The sequence below is a fragment of the Panthera onca genome, chromosome C1, assembly GCF_046562875.1.
Source record: "Panthera onca isolate mPanOnc1 chromosome C1, mPanOnc1 haplotype 2, whole genome shotgun sequence".
NCBI lineage: Eukaryota > Metazoa > Chordata > Mammalia > Carnivora > Felidae > Panthera > Panthera onca.
Genome location: NC_138346.1, coordinates 11,739,784 through 11,757,915, shown reverse-complemented (window position 1 = coordinate 11,757,915; position 18,132 = coordinate 11,739,784). Strand labels below are relative to the sequence as shown.

Genomic DNA, 18,132 nt, shown 5'->3' with positions numbered 1-18,132 from the left:
ACCTCCTGTAATAGAATTTGATAAACTCCAATAGTTATTAACAAACCTCAAAGCCAGCAAATATTCCCTTTTTATCTATATTGATGAGATTTTTTTTGTTTTTTGCTTTTATTTCAGAAAACCTATTCCATCAACTATGAAAGCTGGGGAGTTAGAAAAGATAATAAGTCGCTGTCGGGTGTGCATGAAGAGAAGACAATGAAGAAAACAGAACTGTTCTTTTTTGTCCTAAATAACCAAGTAATGGTGCAGAATATGCATTTATTTGGGAAGTTTTCTCTAACCAAACAATGTGGTTCTGTGATGACTTACTACAAAGTTTCTATTTGTTTCCCCACACAACAAAGCATTTCTTCTACGTCAGCTCTGCCATCCGGGTATCTAAATATGCGATCCTGCAGAGTTTCCCGTGGCAAGGCAGACTTGGCCAAAAATACCACTGAGATCATCTTCCATTTGTATCCGGTGCACTAGCTCCATGGCGAGTGTATAAAGTTTGATGCCACAAGTTAACTGGATTTGCCCCCTTCTGGCCCAGTCTTTGCGACTCAGGGAGGCTAAATCGCTTTGAGATTGTGCCACCAACCCCTCCCTAAAACTTTAGCCCCTGGGACAGGAAGGAGATGGGGGCAGGTGGAGTAATAGAGCCGCATGAATTGTACTGTACTTTCAGACCCGTTCAGTAACCTAAGGCCTGAGGAAACCGGAACCGAACTAAGGTTCATGGATATTCTAGGGCTCTTTCAAAGGTACCCAAGACTAAGGCCAAAGGGGGTTTCCCTAAGGCCAAAAGGGGGTTTCATATTTTTTTAAAGCTTTTTCTGTTTTTCCATTGAATTCATTTCACTGCAGCAGTACGACCTGCTTGTGTTCCCATGGTTACCCTTACTGAATTAATTTTAATAGGCTGATGTTATACACATACTCTGCGATGTATCTCACTTCCTTTTTACCAGCTCACCCACACAAATAACAAGGACACTACTTCTTCAATGTGCACTTTAACCCCATCCCTATAGATGGTCAGAAAACTTAAGACATTTGTTGGCTAATCGGGCTCCAGGTATTTTTCCTTTGCTGTGATCCATTCATAGTCCATTTAACCTGGGCATTTCCAGATTAATTCCCCGGCTATTTCTCTAATTCTTTTTTTTTGTAAAAAAAAAAAAAAAAAAAAAAAAATGTGTTTTATATTACATATTCTTACCAACCATGTGGAAAGAGTTGTGTAAAAATCTTAATGTACAAATTGTATAGCTTGGCAGATATAGGTCTTAAAATTTGCTTTTCATTTTCAGTGTGTTGATACATTCCCAAGGTTACTTAATTCAACTGAACAAGCATTTCATTCAGCACCAAGCCATGTCCCAGGCATGGTGCTAAATTATAGCTAGTAAGGGGGAGAAAAAGAGACTTGCTTTGGACCTGATAATCCAAAAGAGGTAATGAACCTACTGCTGCCGTTAAGACTCCCACATATCCGAGCTGGGGTTTTTTTCCCCCCTTTTCTTCCTTTGTCACTGTCCTTCACTGTTGTTATATGCCATCAGCATAATTCAGTAGATCTCTGTAAAGGTTTACAAATGAGATCTTTGCCCAGGGAAAGCCCAGGATTTCTAGCTTCTCTTAGGCATTGCAGAAGCCAGGTAGGAACAATGTTAAGAAAACAAAGGTCTGCAAAACTCTAAAACCCACTGGTACTTGATGGTGACACTCTGATGGATCGGAGGCCAGGTATCCTGAGGCAAAGTTCTGAAGATGCTTCTTGATCCCCCCAGGTGGCCTCGGTGGTGCTGATGTTCAAATTCAGGTCATTGCTTCTGTCTCAGTCGCTAAGCGAAGGTGTGACCGCAGGGGACAGCACACACTGTGACTGTGGTTCCCATCCTTCACTGCTCACATGCCTGCCATCAAGACATTTGTACATTTGAACATTATAAAGTGCATTTTACTTAGTTTACATAGACTCACCTCATATTAAGACTTTTTTGCTCTACAAATACCCTACGGTCCCAATCGTACAATAATGGCATAGAGGGCTAACTGACGTCCACAAACCCTCTGTAAGCCAGTAGTTCTCAAAGTGTGGTCCCTGGACCAGCTGCATCAGCAGCATCTGGGAACTTGCTACGAATGCCCATTTTAGGGCATCGCAGACCTACAGAATCAGAAACTCTAGGGGGCAAGGCCCAGAAATGTGAATTTTCACAAGCACTCCAGGCGATTGCCAAAGCACTCCATGTTAGAACAAGTGCTGGAGGCAAACAGCCAAGAGAAGATTCTGCGGGCAGTTACCTGGCACCGCTGGCTGCTATAGCTCCATCTGTCCCTCTCTTTGAAGTCCCAGGTCACCAACGCCCTGAAGGTCGGCTAATTTTACTAATCCGGAAAAGCCCTAAATTGGTGCTACAGCCAAAGGACTGGCCTCCGCTTAGCCAAGCCTCCTCTCCTCTGGCCGCTTATCAGTGTTTAACTTCTGACAAAGACAGGCTGTACAAATGAAAGCCTTACATTCCAGTGAAGCCGTTAACAGCTGCTCTGCCATATGTCACACGTCTGAGACTGACCACTGCAACGCAGCTCCCCTGCCTCGCTTTCCAGATGCCTAGGAGTAGCTTACAGTGTTATGCAGACTTACCTTTGTAGATAAAATGTAAATACCTTGTTTCTTTTAAAATTGGGGCTTCAACTTTGGAATTTCACAGTGTGCTAAAATAATGGATTTCTCAGAGGTCTCTCTTTTTGCAAGGTAAACATTATTAACTTATTTATGAAAGTATTACAATAATGCTAAATTTGAATTTCAGTGCTAATTTAACTCACAAAGATTTTTCTATGCAGCAAATGTAACTTACTGCAACTAAACTTAATTTAATGTTTACTCTATAACCAAATGAAATATATTTAAAATATATTGAATATTTTATATTATTATATCCTGACAACATTACAATGTTGTAATGTACTAATATTTCTGTAATTATAGTTAAAAATTATTTTATTGTATTGTCTAAAAATAAAATTGAAAAAATGATATCTGGTCTTATTTTTTTCAAAATGGAGATAATTTTCTGAGTTGTAAAAATAATATATATTCACTGTTAAAACAACACATGATGCAAACTTATGAAGAATATAAAAATTGCCATGATCTAACCCGCCACGCTCACCCAAGATAAATAAGGTATATGCCCTTCCAGAGTTTTTCCCTGTAAATACGTTTTTAAACAAAATTGGGATAAAAACATGCTATTTTGTTACCAGATTTTTTTTAACTTAATACTTTATGGACATATTTTCACATCAATAGACAAGAAGTAATCATTATTTACACCATAGTCCATTGCATGGCTTTACTACATAAGTCGATGAATCCCCAATTGGTGGACACTTGATTTAGTTTTATTATGAATATATTGTACATATTTCTTTTTTTTCTTTAATTTTTATTTTATTTTATTTTTTTTTTAATTTTTTTAATGTTTACTTATTTTTGAGACAGAGACAGAGCATGAACGGGGGAGGGGCAGAGAGAGAGGGAGACACAGAATCGGAAGCAGGCTCCAGGCTCTGAGCCATCAGCCCAGGGCCTGACGTGGGGCTTGAACTCGCGGACCCCGAGATCGTGACCTGAGCTGAAGTCGGACGCTCAACCGACTGAGCCACCCAGGCGCCCCTTTTTCTTTAATTTTTAGAGAGAGAGTGAATGAGAGCACACAAGCAGGGGAGAGGGGCAGAAGGAGGGAGAGGGGGAAAAGGAGAGAGGGAGAGAGACAGAGAGAGAGAATCTCAAGCAGGTTCCATGCTCAGTGTGGAGTCCAACGTGGGGCTCCATCCCATGACCTTGGGATCATGACCTGAGCTGAAATCAAGAGTTGGACACTCAACTGACTGAGCCACCCAGGCACCCCCTATTGTAAGTATTTCATTTCAATTTTACTGTTACTTCCTCAGGATCAATCTCTAGAAGGAAAATTATAGAATCAAAGGACTCCCACAATCTTGGTCTTTGATATATGTACAAAATGTTCTCCAGGAAGGTTGTGAGAATTTCAAGCTCTATCAACAATGCAAACACCCATCTCCTTACGCTTTTACCAATTTTGGATATTGCTGTTATTTTACAATTTTGCCTATCCCATTTTAATTTCTATTCTTCTCACTACCAGTGATTTGTCACATTCAATGAATATTTGCTTTGTTATTAGTATTTTTTATTAGTGCTTGTTTTTGTTTTCCTATGAAGGGCCTGATCATATCTTTGCTCGTTTTCTATTAGGGTGTTTAAAAATTTTTTACAAATCAGTTAAGAAAATGTATAGATTACCGAAATTATGGGTCATACGTTTTGATGTTTCCCATTGATAATACAAATACTCCTCATTCAAGGAAACATATTCGTAAAATTTTAAATGTAAAGAAACAGTAAAGAGGAATGCTTTTCATATGCAAAATATGAAATTTTGTTAAGTAAGGAACTTTCAGGCTGTGTTAAATGGCCATCAAAATAATCAAAGGAAGAAGGTGAATGAACAGGAATCCTGAGTAATAGTTCTAAGACAAAGAAAATTCTTGCTCAAATATATATTTTAGAAGTATTCTCTTTACTGGACCAAAAATCTAAACTGAAAACATTTTGAGCAAAAAAAAAACCAAATGTTTATTTAAATGAACTTATTTTTACTGCTAGCAAGTAGAGGATTGAATGACAGTGGCCGTTCTCTCTCTACTTACAAGCCTGTTTGGAAGGAAAATAGTGATCAGTCTCTAATGGATTCTTAGCAACCTACTGACAAGGCACTCGCAGGGTATTAACAGTGCCTAGGTCACCTCACCCTATTCCCAGCTCTGCCTACTGGAAAGTGAGAAACAACCAAACACGGAGTAAAAAGTAAATGATTTTGTATAACCAGACTAAATCTTAAACATTCACATAAATATGACCTTCTCTCTCGGGGTGTTTGCAGACTCTAAGGTAAAAATGCTGACATTGCTCAAAGACTTTGTAGAACTGTTGCTTTGGAATTATCATGAATTACAGTTTGTCAGCCAAACCAGGAAATGGGTCTTATCACTTTATACCCAAGACCTACACGATGCTCAAGATATTTGGCTCCACAGAAGACATCCGGATGAGGGAGACACAGACCTTGGTCTCAAACACAGAACTTCATCTGTGGTCTCAACACAGAACAAAAATAAGGCGAATACATAGATTAATTATAATACTGGACAGAATGTGATAAGTGTTACAAGAAACAACAAATAGTGATTCAAAAATTGGAGGCTTCAGGAAATAATTACAAAACAAGGAATATTTTAGGTGGTCCTTTAAGGCTAGTTAAGATTCCAAGAAGCAAAAGGTCGTCAAAGGCACGATAGCATTCCAGGTGTCAGGAACAGCATGGATAAGGGTAGGCAGTTAGGAAAGCATGGAGCTATCTCAGAGAATAATTCGTGGTCAAGAATACATAGAATATAAGAATATACATGGGATACATAACATATGGAATATATGTATTCTCTGTATATGGAAACATCACATACACATACATACACAAACAGTGGTAAATAAAGTGGAGTAGTAGGAGTTAGGGCCATATTAGGTAGACTTTCAAATACCAGGTTGAACTTGTACTTCCTTGGCTGGTATAAGAGCCAGTGAAGATTCTGACAAAAGAAAATGATCATATAAATGGTAACCTAGAAGGTCTAGTGTCTTATATACTGCCCTTGCCAGGCTATTTCATAATTTCAAGTGTTTTTAAAAATTACTGGATTGCTATTATGGACTCCTGAATTGTAGAGAACTATAAATCATCAATTTCTTTTCAACCTAGGGCTTCAAATTTGGGATGTCACAGTTTGTAAAATGAGGTTCTCTGCCAGCCTCTAGTAAGAATTAGAGGGGAAAAATGATTGTAGAGACAGGGAGGCCAGTTAAAAGGTCATCAGCCCAGATGATGGGTAATGGTCTAGCTGGGGGAAAAGAATGGACAGAGAAAGTGGACAGTTGGTATTAAGATGAGGGAATCTGAAGCGGGGGGCGGGCGCTTGGGAGACCGTGAAAGATGACTTCAGAGCTTCAGAGTTTTAAAACTTGGTGACTGGAGTGCTCGCTTCGGCAGCACATATACTAAAACTTGGTGACTGGAAAAATAATCTTGCCATGAACTAAAAAAAAAAAAAAAAATTCAGGAGAAGGTATCTGCACTGGGAAGAGGGAGAAAATTTGAGCTCGAAACTCTGTTGGGATCAAAACTCCAAAAGGACACTTATGAAGAATTGGCTAGAACTAGTGCGACAGGATGAGACTAAACAGATGTGTTATTTACATTTATATCTATTCTTACGGAAGGACGATTTGCCAGTATTGTGAAGGGGTCCCAAGAACATTAATTCTCAAAGTGCTTTCCAAATTATTTTGAAGAATGGTTAACATCTCTGGAATATCTTTAGATTCTACAGTAGTCCCTACTCATGTGTATATCCTTGTTGGGCTGTTTGTTTAAATCCAGGCATATAAAATATTCCGTGATTTGGCTTCAGTCCGTACCAATGTCGGTGAGTATGGTACTGAATTTCCCGAAGTTAGTAGTTAGGGGTTTAGATCCAGAGAGGGCTCTCCGAAAGCTAAACAAGGCTGCTAACTACTTTGAGTCCTAACTTCTCTTTTAACAGCATTCTCATCTTGAAGGATTGGAGGAGCCACTCGGGGCAGGGGCCACTGTTTTTCAAGAAAGACATCTAATAATTAGAGGGCTCGACTAGAAATCAAAATTGGAGCGTGGATCACCACCAGAATTGGCGAAATATACAGATTATTAGGCCTCACACCACAGAGATTTGGGTGCAGATAGTTCTGAAAAGTAGTCATATTAAGTGGCTACCGAAGATTTACCTTGTAAACACGTGGGTCTTGAAGATCACCAACTCCAATAAAGTTTAAGCGTGAAGCCAACTTGCACCGCCCTTGCTTTGTTGCCTGCGGTTGGCGCTCTTTGCCCTCAACAAAGATGTCCCCGTATCGCCGTCGCACTGCCCCCGTTCCTGTGCGTGAGCCTCACGTCCGCCCTTCCCCGTGTCACATGACCACGAAGCTGCCTCAGCTACGGTTCCTGGCAAGGGCCAGCCCCGGCCGCTCTCGCGTCTCTGCCGGCCCGCTGTGGGCCGCTCCGGCCGGTGCTTTGACCGGGCGCCTCGGTGCGCTCGGCCAACGGCCTTTGGGAGCGCCCACCCGAACGCCCCGGGAGCCGGCGGGCGGCGGCCCTCGCCCGAGACCCTCCAGCGGGCCCAGGGGTGAGTGTTGATGCCTTCCCGACCCGGGACCCGCGGCCCGAGCCGGCTTCTCGGCCTGGCGCCGCGGCCGTGACCATCCGGCCGGCGGAGGGACCCTCGGTGACCCCGGCCCGTTCATGGTGTCGCCCCGAGTCCCGACCCCCGAGCTCTGGCCTTTCCTCCTCCTCCTCGGGGCCTTGCCGCCCCTCGGTCCCCGAGGAGCTCAAGGGAGAGCAGCACACGCTCCTGCGAGCTTTTTCGGGCTAATCTCTCCCCGCCTTTCTAGCTCGGGGTCTCATTTTGACCACAAATGTGGACTTTCCTGGCTAGAAAATAGTTTGGGGGAGGGGGTTGAGAAACATTGGGGGCGTCCCGAGAGCTTGAACGCGGAGCTTTGCTGGTGGTCTTCCCTCATCCTTCCCGGCCAAGGCCCCCGAGGCACCTTTCGGTATGACCTTGAACCAGCCGCCTACGGACTTTATAGTTTTTGGTTCTGGTTTGTACTTTGTGGAAAATGACGTGTTCGCAAAGGAAGGCCTGGTTGGAAGCTGGTCGGCCGCGGGAGGCCCCTTGGTCGGGTCCGTCTTGTAAGCAGCCTTCTCCCAGGTGTGGATGGTGGGAGTTGCTTCTCGGATTCCCTTCCAGGAGCTGGGAAGCCGGAGGAAAACTCGAGCGCCTGTTCCTCGGAGCCTCTGACCTTGGTCTGCAGGGCGAGGCCCCTTGGATGGTGCAGGAACACCCCGGGCCGCGTCCTGCGTCGTTAGAGCGAGGGGCGCTGTGTAAGGGACGAGGAACCTTTCAAAGTGGTAGCATCTTTTGATTGCAGCAGATAAGAAAAGCCCCAGGGCCCTTGTTCCCAAATGTAGAACCAGTTGTATTCAAGCCTCGCATCCACTGAGAGACTTGATCGGAAGGACCCTAAATGTTTTTCTCTCCTTACATTAAATTAAAAACAAACAAACAAACAAAATTGTTTCTGTGTCAATTTGGTCGGCTAATGAGATCCCAAAGGAAAAAAACCCTCAGGAAAATGGATTTGGAAAGAATTAGAACGATTTGGTTGTACTCAGTAGTCTTTCCCCATATAATTAAATTCTGTGTAGGAGCTGCTATCTTTTGGGTTTCAAACGCATGCGAATTGCTTTTTGCTGTTCTTTCCAAAAGGAAATTGTGTGTTCTGTCCCTTCCTGTCTGATAGGGCTGCCCCATTGTAGGATTGCACAGTTTAGCTCTTGCTTTCCTCCCTTCTGGTGTTGAAACTTGTTTTCTGTGGATGCACAGCCTTACTTTAAAATTTGATAATTTATGTTTTTCTAAGTTTTCAGTGACATTTCTTTAAACACTGCAGTTAATCCTGGATCGCTACACCCTGATTTGCTAATACACCCGTTTGTTTAGTTGCTTGAAAAGAGAACTGAAACAGGGTGACCTATATAAAAACCTTAAACTAGGTCCACACAATAAGTGATAAAGAACCAGGCACTTTTTTTTTTAAATAATTGGAGCATTTTATAAAGCTTTGCAACCACAATCAATTTGACCCAAGCTGTTTCTGTGACTTCCTGGGCTGTTTCTCTGGGTTCCAGTGTTCTGATACAGAGATTAAAGTCAAGCTTGAATCATTGTGTCCCAAAACTGGGACACTTTCCGTGAGTGGGGTCTGACTTGATTCTAGATAGTATATGGATAAGGATTGTTTCAAATAGTTATTTTTGTTACATGTATGTACAGATACATCAGATCCGTGGTTTGAAGGAGTTATGTAAAATTTCCTTTCAAAACACATTTATTCAATATTTTTTAAAGTTGAGATAAAGGAAGAACGAAGTGTGGATAAGAGAAAACGTATAGTTTGAATGTGGAAAACAACTATGAAATCGGTAAGTTACTTGTGTTTGGGAAGTACTAGGCTTAGAAATTAGAGGTCTAAGATCATCTATGATTCTAAGAGCGATTTGGTCTCCTTAGTTATACAGTGGAGAATTGTGTACCAGTTGCCTAGTAGATTCTAATTACAGAACCTCAGGAATTAGTGTCTTAGCTCCAAATGAGAAGTTTATTTTATGTATTGCCAAAACATAATACCAAACATGCTATAGTCTAATGAATGAGGGGGGAAAGATAGATTCTTATCTAATTAGGACAGTGCAGTGTTAAATCTTAGAAAAGCTCCATTTACTTTTTTTTTAATGTTTATTTTTGAGAGAGAGAGAGAGAGACAGAAGGGAGCCAAAGACACAGAGGGAGCCAAAGCAGGCTCCAGGCTCCAGGCTCCGAGCAGTCAGCACAGAGCCCATCGCGGGGCTTGAACTCATGGACTGTGAGATCATGACCTGAGCTGAAGTCGGAGTGTTAATCGACTGAGCCACCCCGGCACCCCAGACCATTTACTTTTTAAATTTAGGTAGCTCAGATAGGCTGCAGGAGAATGTGGCTTTTTCCAGAAGTTGTCTTTTCAGTGTCTACCTTTACGATCTAAGTCTGTGATATTTTACAAACTGAGAGATTCTCCTAAGACCAGATGTTGCTATAGAATGAAATGTTGAGGCTCAGTGGGATGTACCAGTGGAAAGCCAGTAAGAAGACTGAAATGCAGTAAACGGAGTGGGGGGGGGGGGGGGGGGGAATAGCACATTTCAGGGATATAATGTTGTCAGGTTATCTTTGGCCCTTGCATATTATTATAAAACTTCAATTTATAATGTCACAGTACTGTAATCCTTTTGAGATCCGTCTTTTCTGTATCATAGTTGAAGATAAGCTTTTACTGTGTTTCAGATGCACCCAAGAATTGCAAGAGGTTCTCTTCTAGAAAGATGCACAAAAATTGATAATAGAGGCTGCCTGTGGAGACCTGGGTGGTTATAGGATAGGATCTGGTGGGACACTGTATTTTCTCTGTGTTCTTGTGTGTTCTCTACCACGTGCACGTATTGCTGGTTCAAATTCAAACACTGAATGAAAGTTGTGAATGAAATTAAATAAATATGAAATTAAATTACGTATTGAATGAAAATAGCCGAACAAAGATTTAGCCAATACATTTGTTCCTCCTTTATATGTGTATATGCATTTACACATAATTGTTAAGATTCTTTTATGTTTAAATGCTTTTCATCTGCCACATCTTTCTAAATTCACATCAGAAATGATGACAGTTCTTTATTTTATCTTGCACTAACTGATGAATGGTTGTAGGGCCCTGGCTGTGGGACTAAACTTGGTGGTGAGCTTGTTAATTTTTTCTTTCGTTATTGGCTTCTTAATGTAAGGTTGTATATCTTTGGTGACTTATCACTTAGAGGATTTCCAGCAATGCGTCCCTAACGTTGGTATCATGTCGCTTCTCAATTAACTCCTGTTTTTCTCCCTTAGGGACAAAAGTGGCTCTAAATCCAGCATAGGCACCTTGAAGGAAGTTAAAGGATTTAATATGAACCACAGAAGCAGATAGTGCCGAATAGCAAGCAGCCACTGGTACACATTTGTGAGTAAAAATTTTGTCTTTTGCCTCTATTTTCTTGATCTTTAAGCCATCTGCATGCCAGATCCTCAAAGTTCACACCTTTGGGTAAAGAATAAAGGAAGCAGTTTAGCAGTCGTAATTACTAATTAACCGCTTGTCCCTAAGTAACTTGTTGCTCCCTAAGCAACCTCCAAGAACTGTCTTCGGCATCTCATTGAGTGAGGTTGGTCAAGGGTAGTAACATATCTCTGACATGCAGGTTAGGAGATACCCCAGGTATGACTGGCCTTTAATTACCCCAGGTATAACGGTCTTTAATTGTTATTGCCCCTGATTTATATATAATACTTTTTGCTGAAAATTCAGTATAATTTGGCTTTTGAAGTCATTTCCTTTTAAAGAAACCATTACTTCTACATCAGTTTTTTAGGCCACGTCAAGTACATTTACTTCTGACCTTTACATTCCCGTCGTGATTTCTTCATTTGTGTTGTGCTTGTCTTAAAAAAGAAAAGGACTTTTATTCCCCTTCAGAATATAACGATTAAAGGGGTTTTATGGCAAAATGTTTGTTTTTAATCTGACTTCACATTCTTCTATGTATTTGATTAGCTTTATCCCATTTGCAAAATCATAAAATAGTGACTGTGCATAAAACCATCTTCATGATTTTTCAGACGTAGAGTAACTGTTTAGTAGAAATGTGAAAACTGGTTTTGTGGATCAGGTCTTAGTAGATCATTTCAAGTGGATATTTACTTTTATTCATGGTTTTTGTTTTGTTTTTTTTTTTTGTAATAAAATGAATTGTGGAAATACTGATCTTTATTCTTTCTTTTTTACAGCTGGAAAAGCAGTCTTGGTGTTGTTATGTTCACCTCCAAAAAAGTTCAGATCTGTAGGGGAATTGTTGCATAAAGTAAACTGAACCACAGGGTAGCAATATTTTAATAGCTATTCTAGATGTGTATGTACTGTGTTACAAATGAGTGAAAGAACAAGCAGTGATACACCAGTAGGAAGGTCAGTGGCATTTTATTCAGTTGAGCTGCTATTATAGGCTTGAGAGATTGTGGCTTGAAAGCTGATCGCCATAGGCTGATCTTTTATACTTTCACCAGCACTTTGTGTATGGGGGGAACTTTCTTCAGCATTTCCCTGAAGCATGGGTCCTTCTCTAATTTAGAAGGTTATTCCATGCATCGGTACTGTCTCTCCCCTTAAAGGCATGTTATGCTTTTTAAAAATATACATGTAAATACAGTATTAACTGCACATGAATGTGAAGCTTCTGATCCCCCAAAATGAACGCGTCCGTTAAGGATTTATTACTACAGAGTCGATATTTGACGTTCATTGCATCTCGGTCACTATACATCACTGTACAGTGATGTATGTCACTATACATTTAGTAAGAGAAGTTTTAGTTTGTATTTTGTGCTTTTTCAGGGGACTACGTTTTTTTAAAATAAATTGAGAATTAGCCTTATTTACTTTATGAATCTGATTTTCATCATTAAAAGGTTTTATTTTTTTCACGCATGGCAGCAATTTCTCATTTCATTTTTGGAAAATCCTAGCAGCTTTCCCTCAAATGATTGATTAGGAGATTTTAATTTAAGTTTTCTTTCAGACATTTTTGAATTATAAGCAGCATGCATATCTGTGCAGAGAGAAAGAGGAAGTATGTGTGTGTGCGTGTGTGCATGTGTGCGTGTGTGCGTGTGTGTGCACGCGCATTTGTTTTGTGGTTATACAGTGATTTAAAAACTTGCTCCTAAGCAATGTCTTCAAGGTGCAAATTCAGCTGATAAAGTGAGAAGGCATTCTGTTGAGGAAACCGTTTTCTTCGGTCTTTTGTTTTTGCTTTTATGTGTTTGGTACTCGCAAAAGAGAAGGCCCCTTCTGCTCTTCCCACAAGGTACTGTCTTCTAACTTGGCCGTGTTATGAAGACTGGCATCATAACATGTGGTCACACCCCCCCCCCCATCTTTAAATTCTTGCCCACAGAGTGAGTGGGGCAGCATTTCCTTCTCCCCGCGCTGCTGAGATGGCGGAAATTAGTCGAATTCAGTATGAAATGGAATACACCGAAGGTATTAGTCAGCAGATGAGGGTCCCGGAAAGATTAAAGGTAGCGCCACCAAATGCTGATCTGGAGCAAGGATTCCAAGAAGGAGCTCCGAATGCTAGCGTCGTTATGCAGGTTCCAGAGAGGATCGTTGTGGCAGGTACCTGACGTTTTGTTTGTAAAGTTGCCGGATAAAGCTTTGTTTTTTGGGTTTTTATGAAAACTTCTGGGTCTTTCAAACTATTGTTTAGGAAAGGGGCTGGGAAATACAACTTGGCAGTATTTGCAAAATCTCTGTCCTAATAGGCTGAAATTTCAAACAACATTTTTTAATAATGCAACCAGTTGACATATAATTTACAAACATAAAATATGTGTGACTTTTAAGCATACGGCTCGATGAGTTTTGGCCAACGTATATGCTCCTTTAACTGTCCACCACAGTCTAGCTATGGCACATGTTCATACCCTGAAAGGTACCCCATCTCATTTAGTTCCTCCCCCTCAGTTCCAGGCTTTTTGAAATTCTTTCAAGTTCTTGCATGCATCAGTTGTTCATTCCGTTTTACTCCTGGGTAGCATTCCACTATGTGAATACACCCCAGTTTGTTCATCCGGTCACCTACTGATGGAGATTTGGGTTGTTTCCTGTTTGGGACTGTTAGGATTAAAGCTGCTGTGAGTGTTGACATACAAGTCCTTGTGAGGACGTAGGTTTTCGTATTCCTAGGAGTGGAATTGTTAGTTCATATTGTAAATTGTGTTTAACTTTATGGAAAACTGTCATGCTGTTTGTGAAACTGATTGTACCCTGTGATATTCCCATCAGTGATGCATGAAAGTTTTCACTGCTCCACACCCTTGCCAACACTTTGTACCATCAGTCTTTTCATTTTAGACATTCTAGGGGGTGTGTAATGGCAGATAGTCTTTAATAAAACCACTCTCTTTTTAAAACCTCCTTCCCTTCTATTCCGTTACTCCTAGGAAATAATGAAGACATTCCATTTTCAAGACCAGCGGATCTTGACCTTATACAGTCAACTCCCTTTAAACCTCTGGCACTGAAAACCCCGCCTCGTGTACTAACACTAAGTGAAAGACCGCTAGATTTTCTGGATTTAGAAAGGCCTCCTGCAACCCCGCAAAATGAAGAAGTAAGTAGAGTTTTAATGTGAACTGAATTTGAAATAATCTAGACAAAAGCAAATGGTAAAGAGGATTAAAGGCTATAAATCCTATCATTAGCAATATGTAATGAAAGCCTTCCACATGGACCATTAAGTAGTATAGATTGTGGTTTATAGACAACCCAAGTAAGACATTATGCTATTTTTTTAGATTTAGATGTTATGTTTCAGGAGAGTGGAAATTTTTTAGAAATCATTAATGTTCATATGGTCTAAAGGAAGAGGTTTTTTGTTTTTTTTTTTTTAGTTTATTTATTTATTTTGAGAGAGAGAAAGAGAGAGACTGCACAAGCAAGGGAGGGCAGAGAGAGAATCCCAAGCATGTTCCGTGTCGTCAGCTCAGAGCCCCACCCAGGGCTCGAGCTCACAAACCATGAGATCATGACCTGAACTGAATTCAAGAGTCAGATGCTCGACCCACTGAGCCATCCAGGCGCCTCTGGAAGGAAGAGGTTTTATGGCTAGGTGCTGCACCTTTAGCAATATAGAAAAAGATGAGAAGATTAGCATAGGAAATGAACATATCGCTTTGTTACAAAAGAAGTCTGGCAAATAGGGAAAGAAAGCTCTTTTTTTCCCTGGCATTACCTGTTCTCCCAGCTTGCTAAGACGTCTCCACTCAGCTGGTGTACCTGTGACAGTAATAGCCCTGCTGACCTGAATATGGCAGGAGGGACTTAATAAGCTGTTAGGAGCAAAGTTCAGATCTTGCCTCTCCCATTGATTCAGGGCCAATCTTGTAAAATTTCTTCTCTGTGATGATATATATAGTTGTAGCTTTTATATTGTAGCTTCTGAACTTTCGTGTTGTGCATTGCCTGTGGTCATTTTTCATATTAGTCCTTTCCAGTGAGGGTGAAGTATCCATGTGACCCAGGGGAGGGAGTACAGTTTCCTAGTACTAAGTGTGGCCTTTTCTTAGGTTGGAAATTTCTCCTGAGGTAACTGAGATTATTATACTCGTAGGTGCCAGTTTGGACATTCTAGATTTGTGCTTGGTGCAAAGCACTACATTTGAGTGTTCCCACAGTGGAAGGACATTAAGACACTTGTAGAATTATATGTAACAAACCTTCTTTGAGCTTTTGTGTAAGACCCTTTTCAGAGAGATACAGTTCCTGCATAGTGGCATGAGTGCAGGGAAAGACCCCAACATTCTCAGAAGATACAAGGTTCTTTTTTTTTTTTTTTTTTTTAATTTATTCGTTATTAAGAGACAGAGACAGAGTGTGAGTGGGGGAGGGGTAGAGAGAAGAAGGAGACACAGAATCCGAAGCAGGCTCCAGGCTCTGAGCTCTCAGCACAGAGCCCTATGCGGGGGTTGAATTCACAGACCATGAGATCATGACCTGAGCTGAAGTCAGGTTTAACCAACTGAGCCACCCAGGCTCCCCGATACAAAGTTCTTAATAGCAAAGAATAATGAAAGGTATGAATATCAAGTGAGACAAAAGATATCAGTTAGAGAGAGGCCCTGCTTCCTGGCCCCCCAAAAGTGCCCAGTGGAAATTACTGCCTGGATAATAGTGTCATGGAGTGAGGATTCTACCAGGGGGAAACGTTCCCTTTACTATTCTCGAGTTTTGTTTTCCTTTTGATCTTTCTGTTCTCACTATTTTAGATACTTACTGCGCACTTGGTGAGAATAACTGATTGAAAACAAGTCAGGCACTTTTCCTGAGTGATTACTCTTTTTTTTAAGCTTATTTATATACTTTGAGAGAGAGGAAAAGAGCACACACAAGCAGAGGAATGGCAGAGAGAGAGGGAGAGGCAGAGATGGGGAAAGAGAGAAGAATCCCATGCAGGCTCCATGCTGTCATTGCAGGGCCCAGCGTGGGGCTCAAACCCACAAACCGTGAGACCATGACCTGAGCTGAAACCAAGAGTCAGATGCTTAACTGACTGGGTCACCCAGGCACCCGTGAGTGATTGCTTTTATATTGAGTGAGGAAACAAAGTTTACCAGAATTGCTCTCAGTAGACCTAGGTTTTAAGCGTAGGTGATGTTTACTCCTGCAATAATTGTGATATTAAGTCACATGTGATAAGTGTCCAAAGTGTATAGCATTGGAGTGAAAAACTTCAGCTGAGAATTAGACCTGATTTTGAAGGCTGACTTTGCTACTTATTAATGACATAACCTTGGATAAATTATTAAACAACTCCAAGGTTCATCTCTAAAAGAAAGATCAGAATAATGCCAAGTGCTTAAGATTATTATGAGAATTGAGTATAATAATGCATGTAGTGTGTTTAGCACATGTTCTAATAACGTTTAAATATTATTGCTGTAAAATTAAAATCGTGTGGCAGGAGCCAAATCCTGAGGTGTGAGAGAGGAGTTTCTGAGACAGTATCAGCTGCCTGTTGAAAGGAAAGCAAAGGTAATGATGCGTACTTTGAGTCCATAGAAGGGTCAAGCAGCTCTCCTGACAGTCAACCTCTTGACCAGAGGGAAAGGAGAAAGGACCAGAGTTCTAGTTACTTCTAGAAGATGGATTGAAAAAGGAGGGCTTTAAAGCACTGAGTGCTCATAACGTTGATGATTCCTTCGGATCCTAGTCAGAATCTATCAAGTGAGATCCCCTGAATCATTTACTCTGTAGTAGTCATTTTATAGCACGTGCCAAGGTTTCTCAACCTCGGCACTGTTGACGTTTGCACTGGATAATTCTTTGTTGTGATGAAGGCTATCCTCTTGCACTATAGAATGTTACCAGCATTCTTGATCTTTGTCTGCTAGATACCAGTGGAATCCTCCATTAGAGACCAGTGTATCTGATAGCCAAAAAGGTGGAAACAACCCAAATGTCCATCAAATGATGAATACGTACACCAAGTATATATCCGTATAGTAGAATATTATTCAGCTGTAATAAGGAATGAAATACTTACACGTTGTGTAACATGGTTGAACCGTGAAAACATCATGCTTCATCAAAGAAGCCAGACAGCAAAGGCCACATATTTTATGAATTCCACTTTCATGGAATTTCATGAGTCCCCTTATATGAAGTATCCAGGAGAGGCAAATCCACAGAGAGAGCAGATCAGTGGTTGCCAGGGGATTGGGGTGGGGGTGGGGGGGGGGGAGGAATTGGGAATGACTGCTTAATCACTGTCGGGTTTCCTTCTGGGAATATGATAAAAATCATAAATGATTTTTATTATGACAATAAACGATAAAAATGTCCTGTGACTGGGTAGAGGTGATGGTTGCACATTGTGAGCCCATTAAGTATACTGTCTTGTAGTTTCAAATGGCGAATTGTATGTTATGTGTGCTTTATCACAATAAAAAGAAGGGAAAAATTCTAGTCATTGCCAAATGTCCCCTTGGGGGCAGAATCACCCCCAGTTGAGAACCACTGGCCTATGGCAAGAAAGGAGACTATGAGAAGGTGGCTTATATAGAAGGCTATAGAAATTGTCTAAAATGTATCTGACACGAGGGATAAGTTTGCAGAAAGTAAGCACTTGAATTCTTAAACTGGCTTGAAGAATCCAAGGGAACCCATGCAAGAGGACTTCAAGCGTGAAGCGGATAATCCCCCAGCACAGACAGGGTTTATAAAACCTGGGGGCTTAGCTGATAGAGAGGAAATTGATGAACCCTTCCAATATGCCGGATCTGTCCCAGTACTTAGGAAGCAACTGTAGGACAGACCACTGCTTTGATGATTCTTCCTGTAAGAAACTAATAAAGGAACTGAGCAGTAAACTGATCTGGGTAGCAAACTGCAGAATACCCAAGTCTTGGCAGTCCTCTGTGTTCTTAGCATTGACCAGGCAGTGTGAGTGAGGAGGGAGGGGGCTTTGACACCAACAGCACCCCTCCTCAAAACGGGGTCCAAATGGGAGACAGCGAGAGGAGATCTTCCAGAGAACAAAAAGAAAGACGTATGAAGAAAAAGCGTTGGAAAATAAGAAGGCTTGACGCTGCCTCGAAGAGGCGTAACCCCGTCACAGATAGGGATTCCGTCAACATATCCTATCAGTCACAACAACATTCTTTGAAAAGATCAACTGTGGGGGCACCTGGGTGGCTCAGTCGGTTAAGAATCTGACATCAGCTCAGGTCATGATCTCACGGTTTGTGAGTTGGAGCCCATCGGGCTCTGTG

The 18,132-nt window shown here is 41.2% G+C and overlaps 2 protein-coding genes across 14 annotated transcripts in view; both read left to right on the top strand.

Annotated features, from left to right (window-relative positions):
• COL4A3 (collagen type IV alpha 3 chain) overlaps positions 1-2,973 on the top strand; it is a 135,408-nt gene extending 132,435 nt beyond the window's left edge. The window contains exon 52 of the mRNA XM_060623952.3: positions 118-2,973. Coding sequence (XP_060479935.3) covers positions 118-202 — 85 coding nt within the window. The 3' untranslated portion in view covers positions 203-2,973. The remainder of the gene's footprint in view (positions 1-117) is intronic.
• Positions 2,974-7,143: 4,170 nt separating this feature from the next.
• MFF (mitochondrial fission factor) overlaps positions 7,144-18,132 on the top strand; it is a 34,467-nt gene continuing 23,478 nt past the window's right edge. For 7 of the 13 annotated variants that reach the window (XM_078450819.2, XM_078450818.2, XM_078450817.2 and 4 more), the window contains exons 1-3: positions 12,527-12,665; positions 12,756-12,976; positions 13,804-13,973. In XM_078450819.2, coding sequence (XP_078306945.1) covers positions 12,616-12,665; positions 12,756-12,976; positions 13,804-13,973 — 441 coding nt within the window. In that variant the 5' untranslated portion in view covers positions 12,527-12,615. Of the gene's footprint in view, positions 7,300-10,653; positions 10,766-11,589; positions 11,768-11,797; positions 12,666-12,755; positions 12,977-13,803; positions 13,974-18,132 lie in introns of those variants that run through there. The other 6 variants (XM_078450809.1, XM_078450814.1, XM_078450811.1 and 3 more) reach the window with 6 other exon arrangements.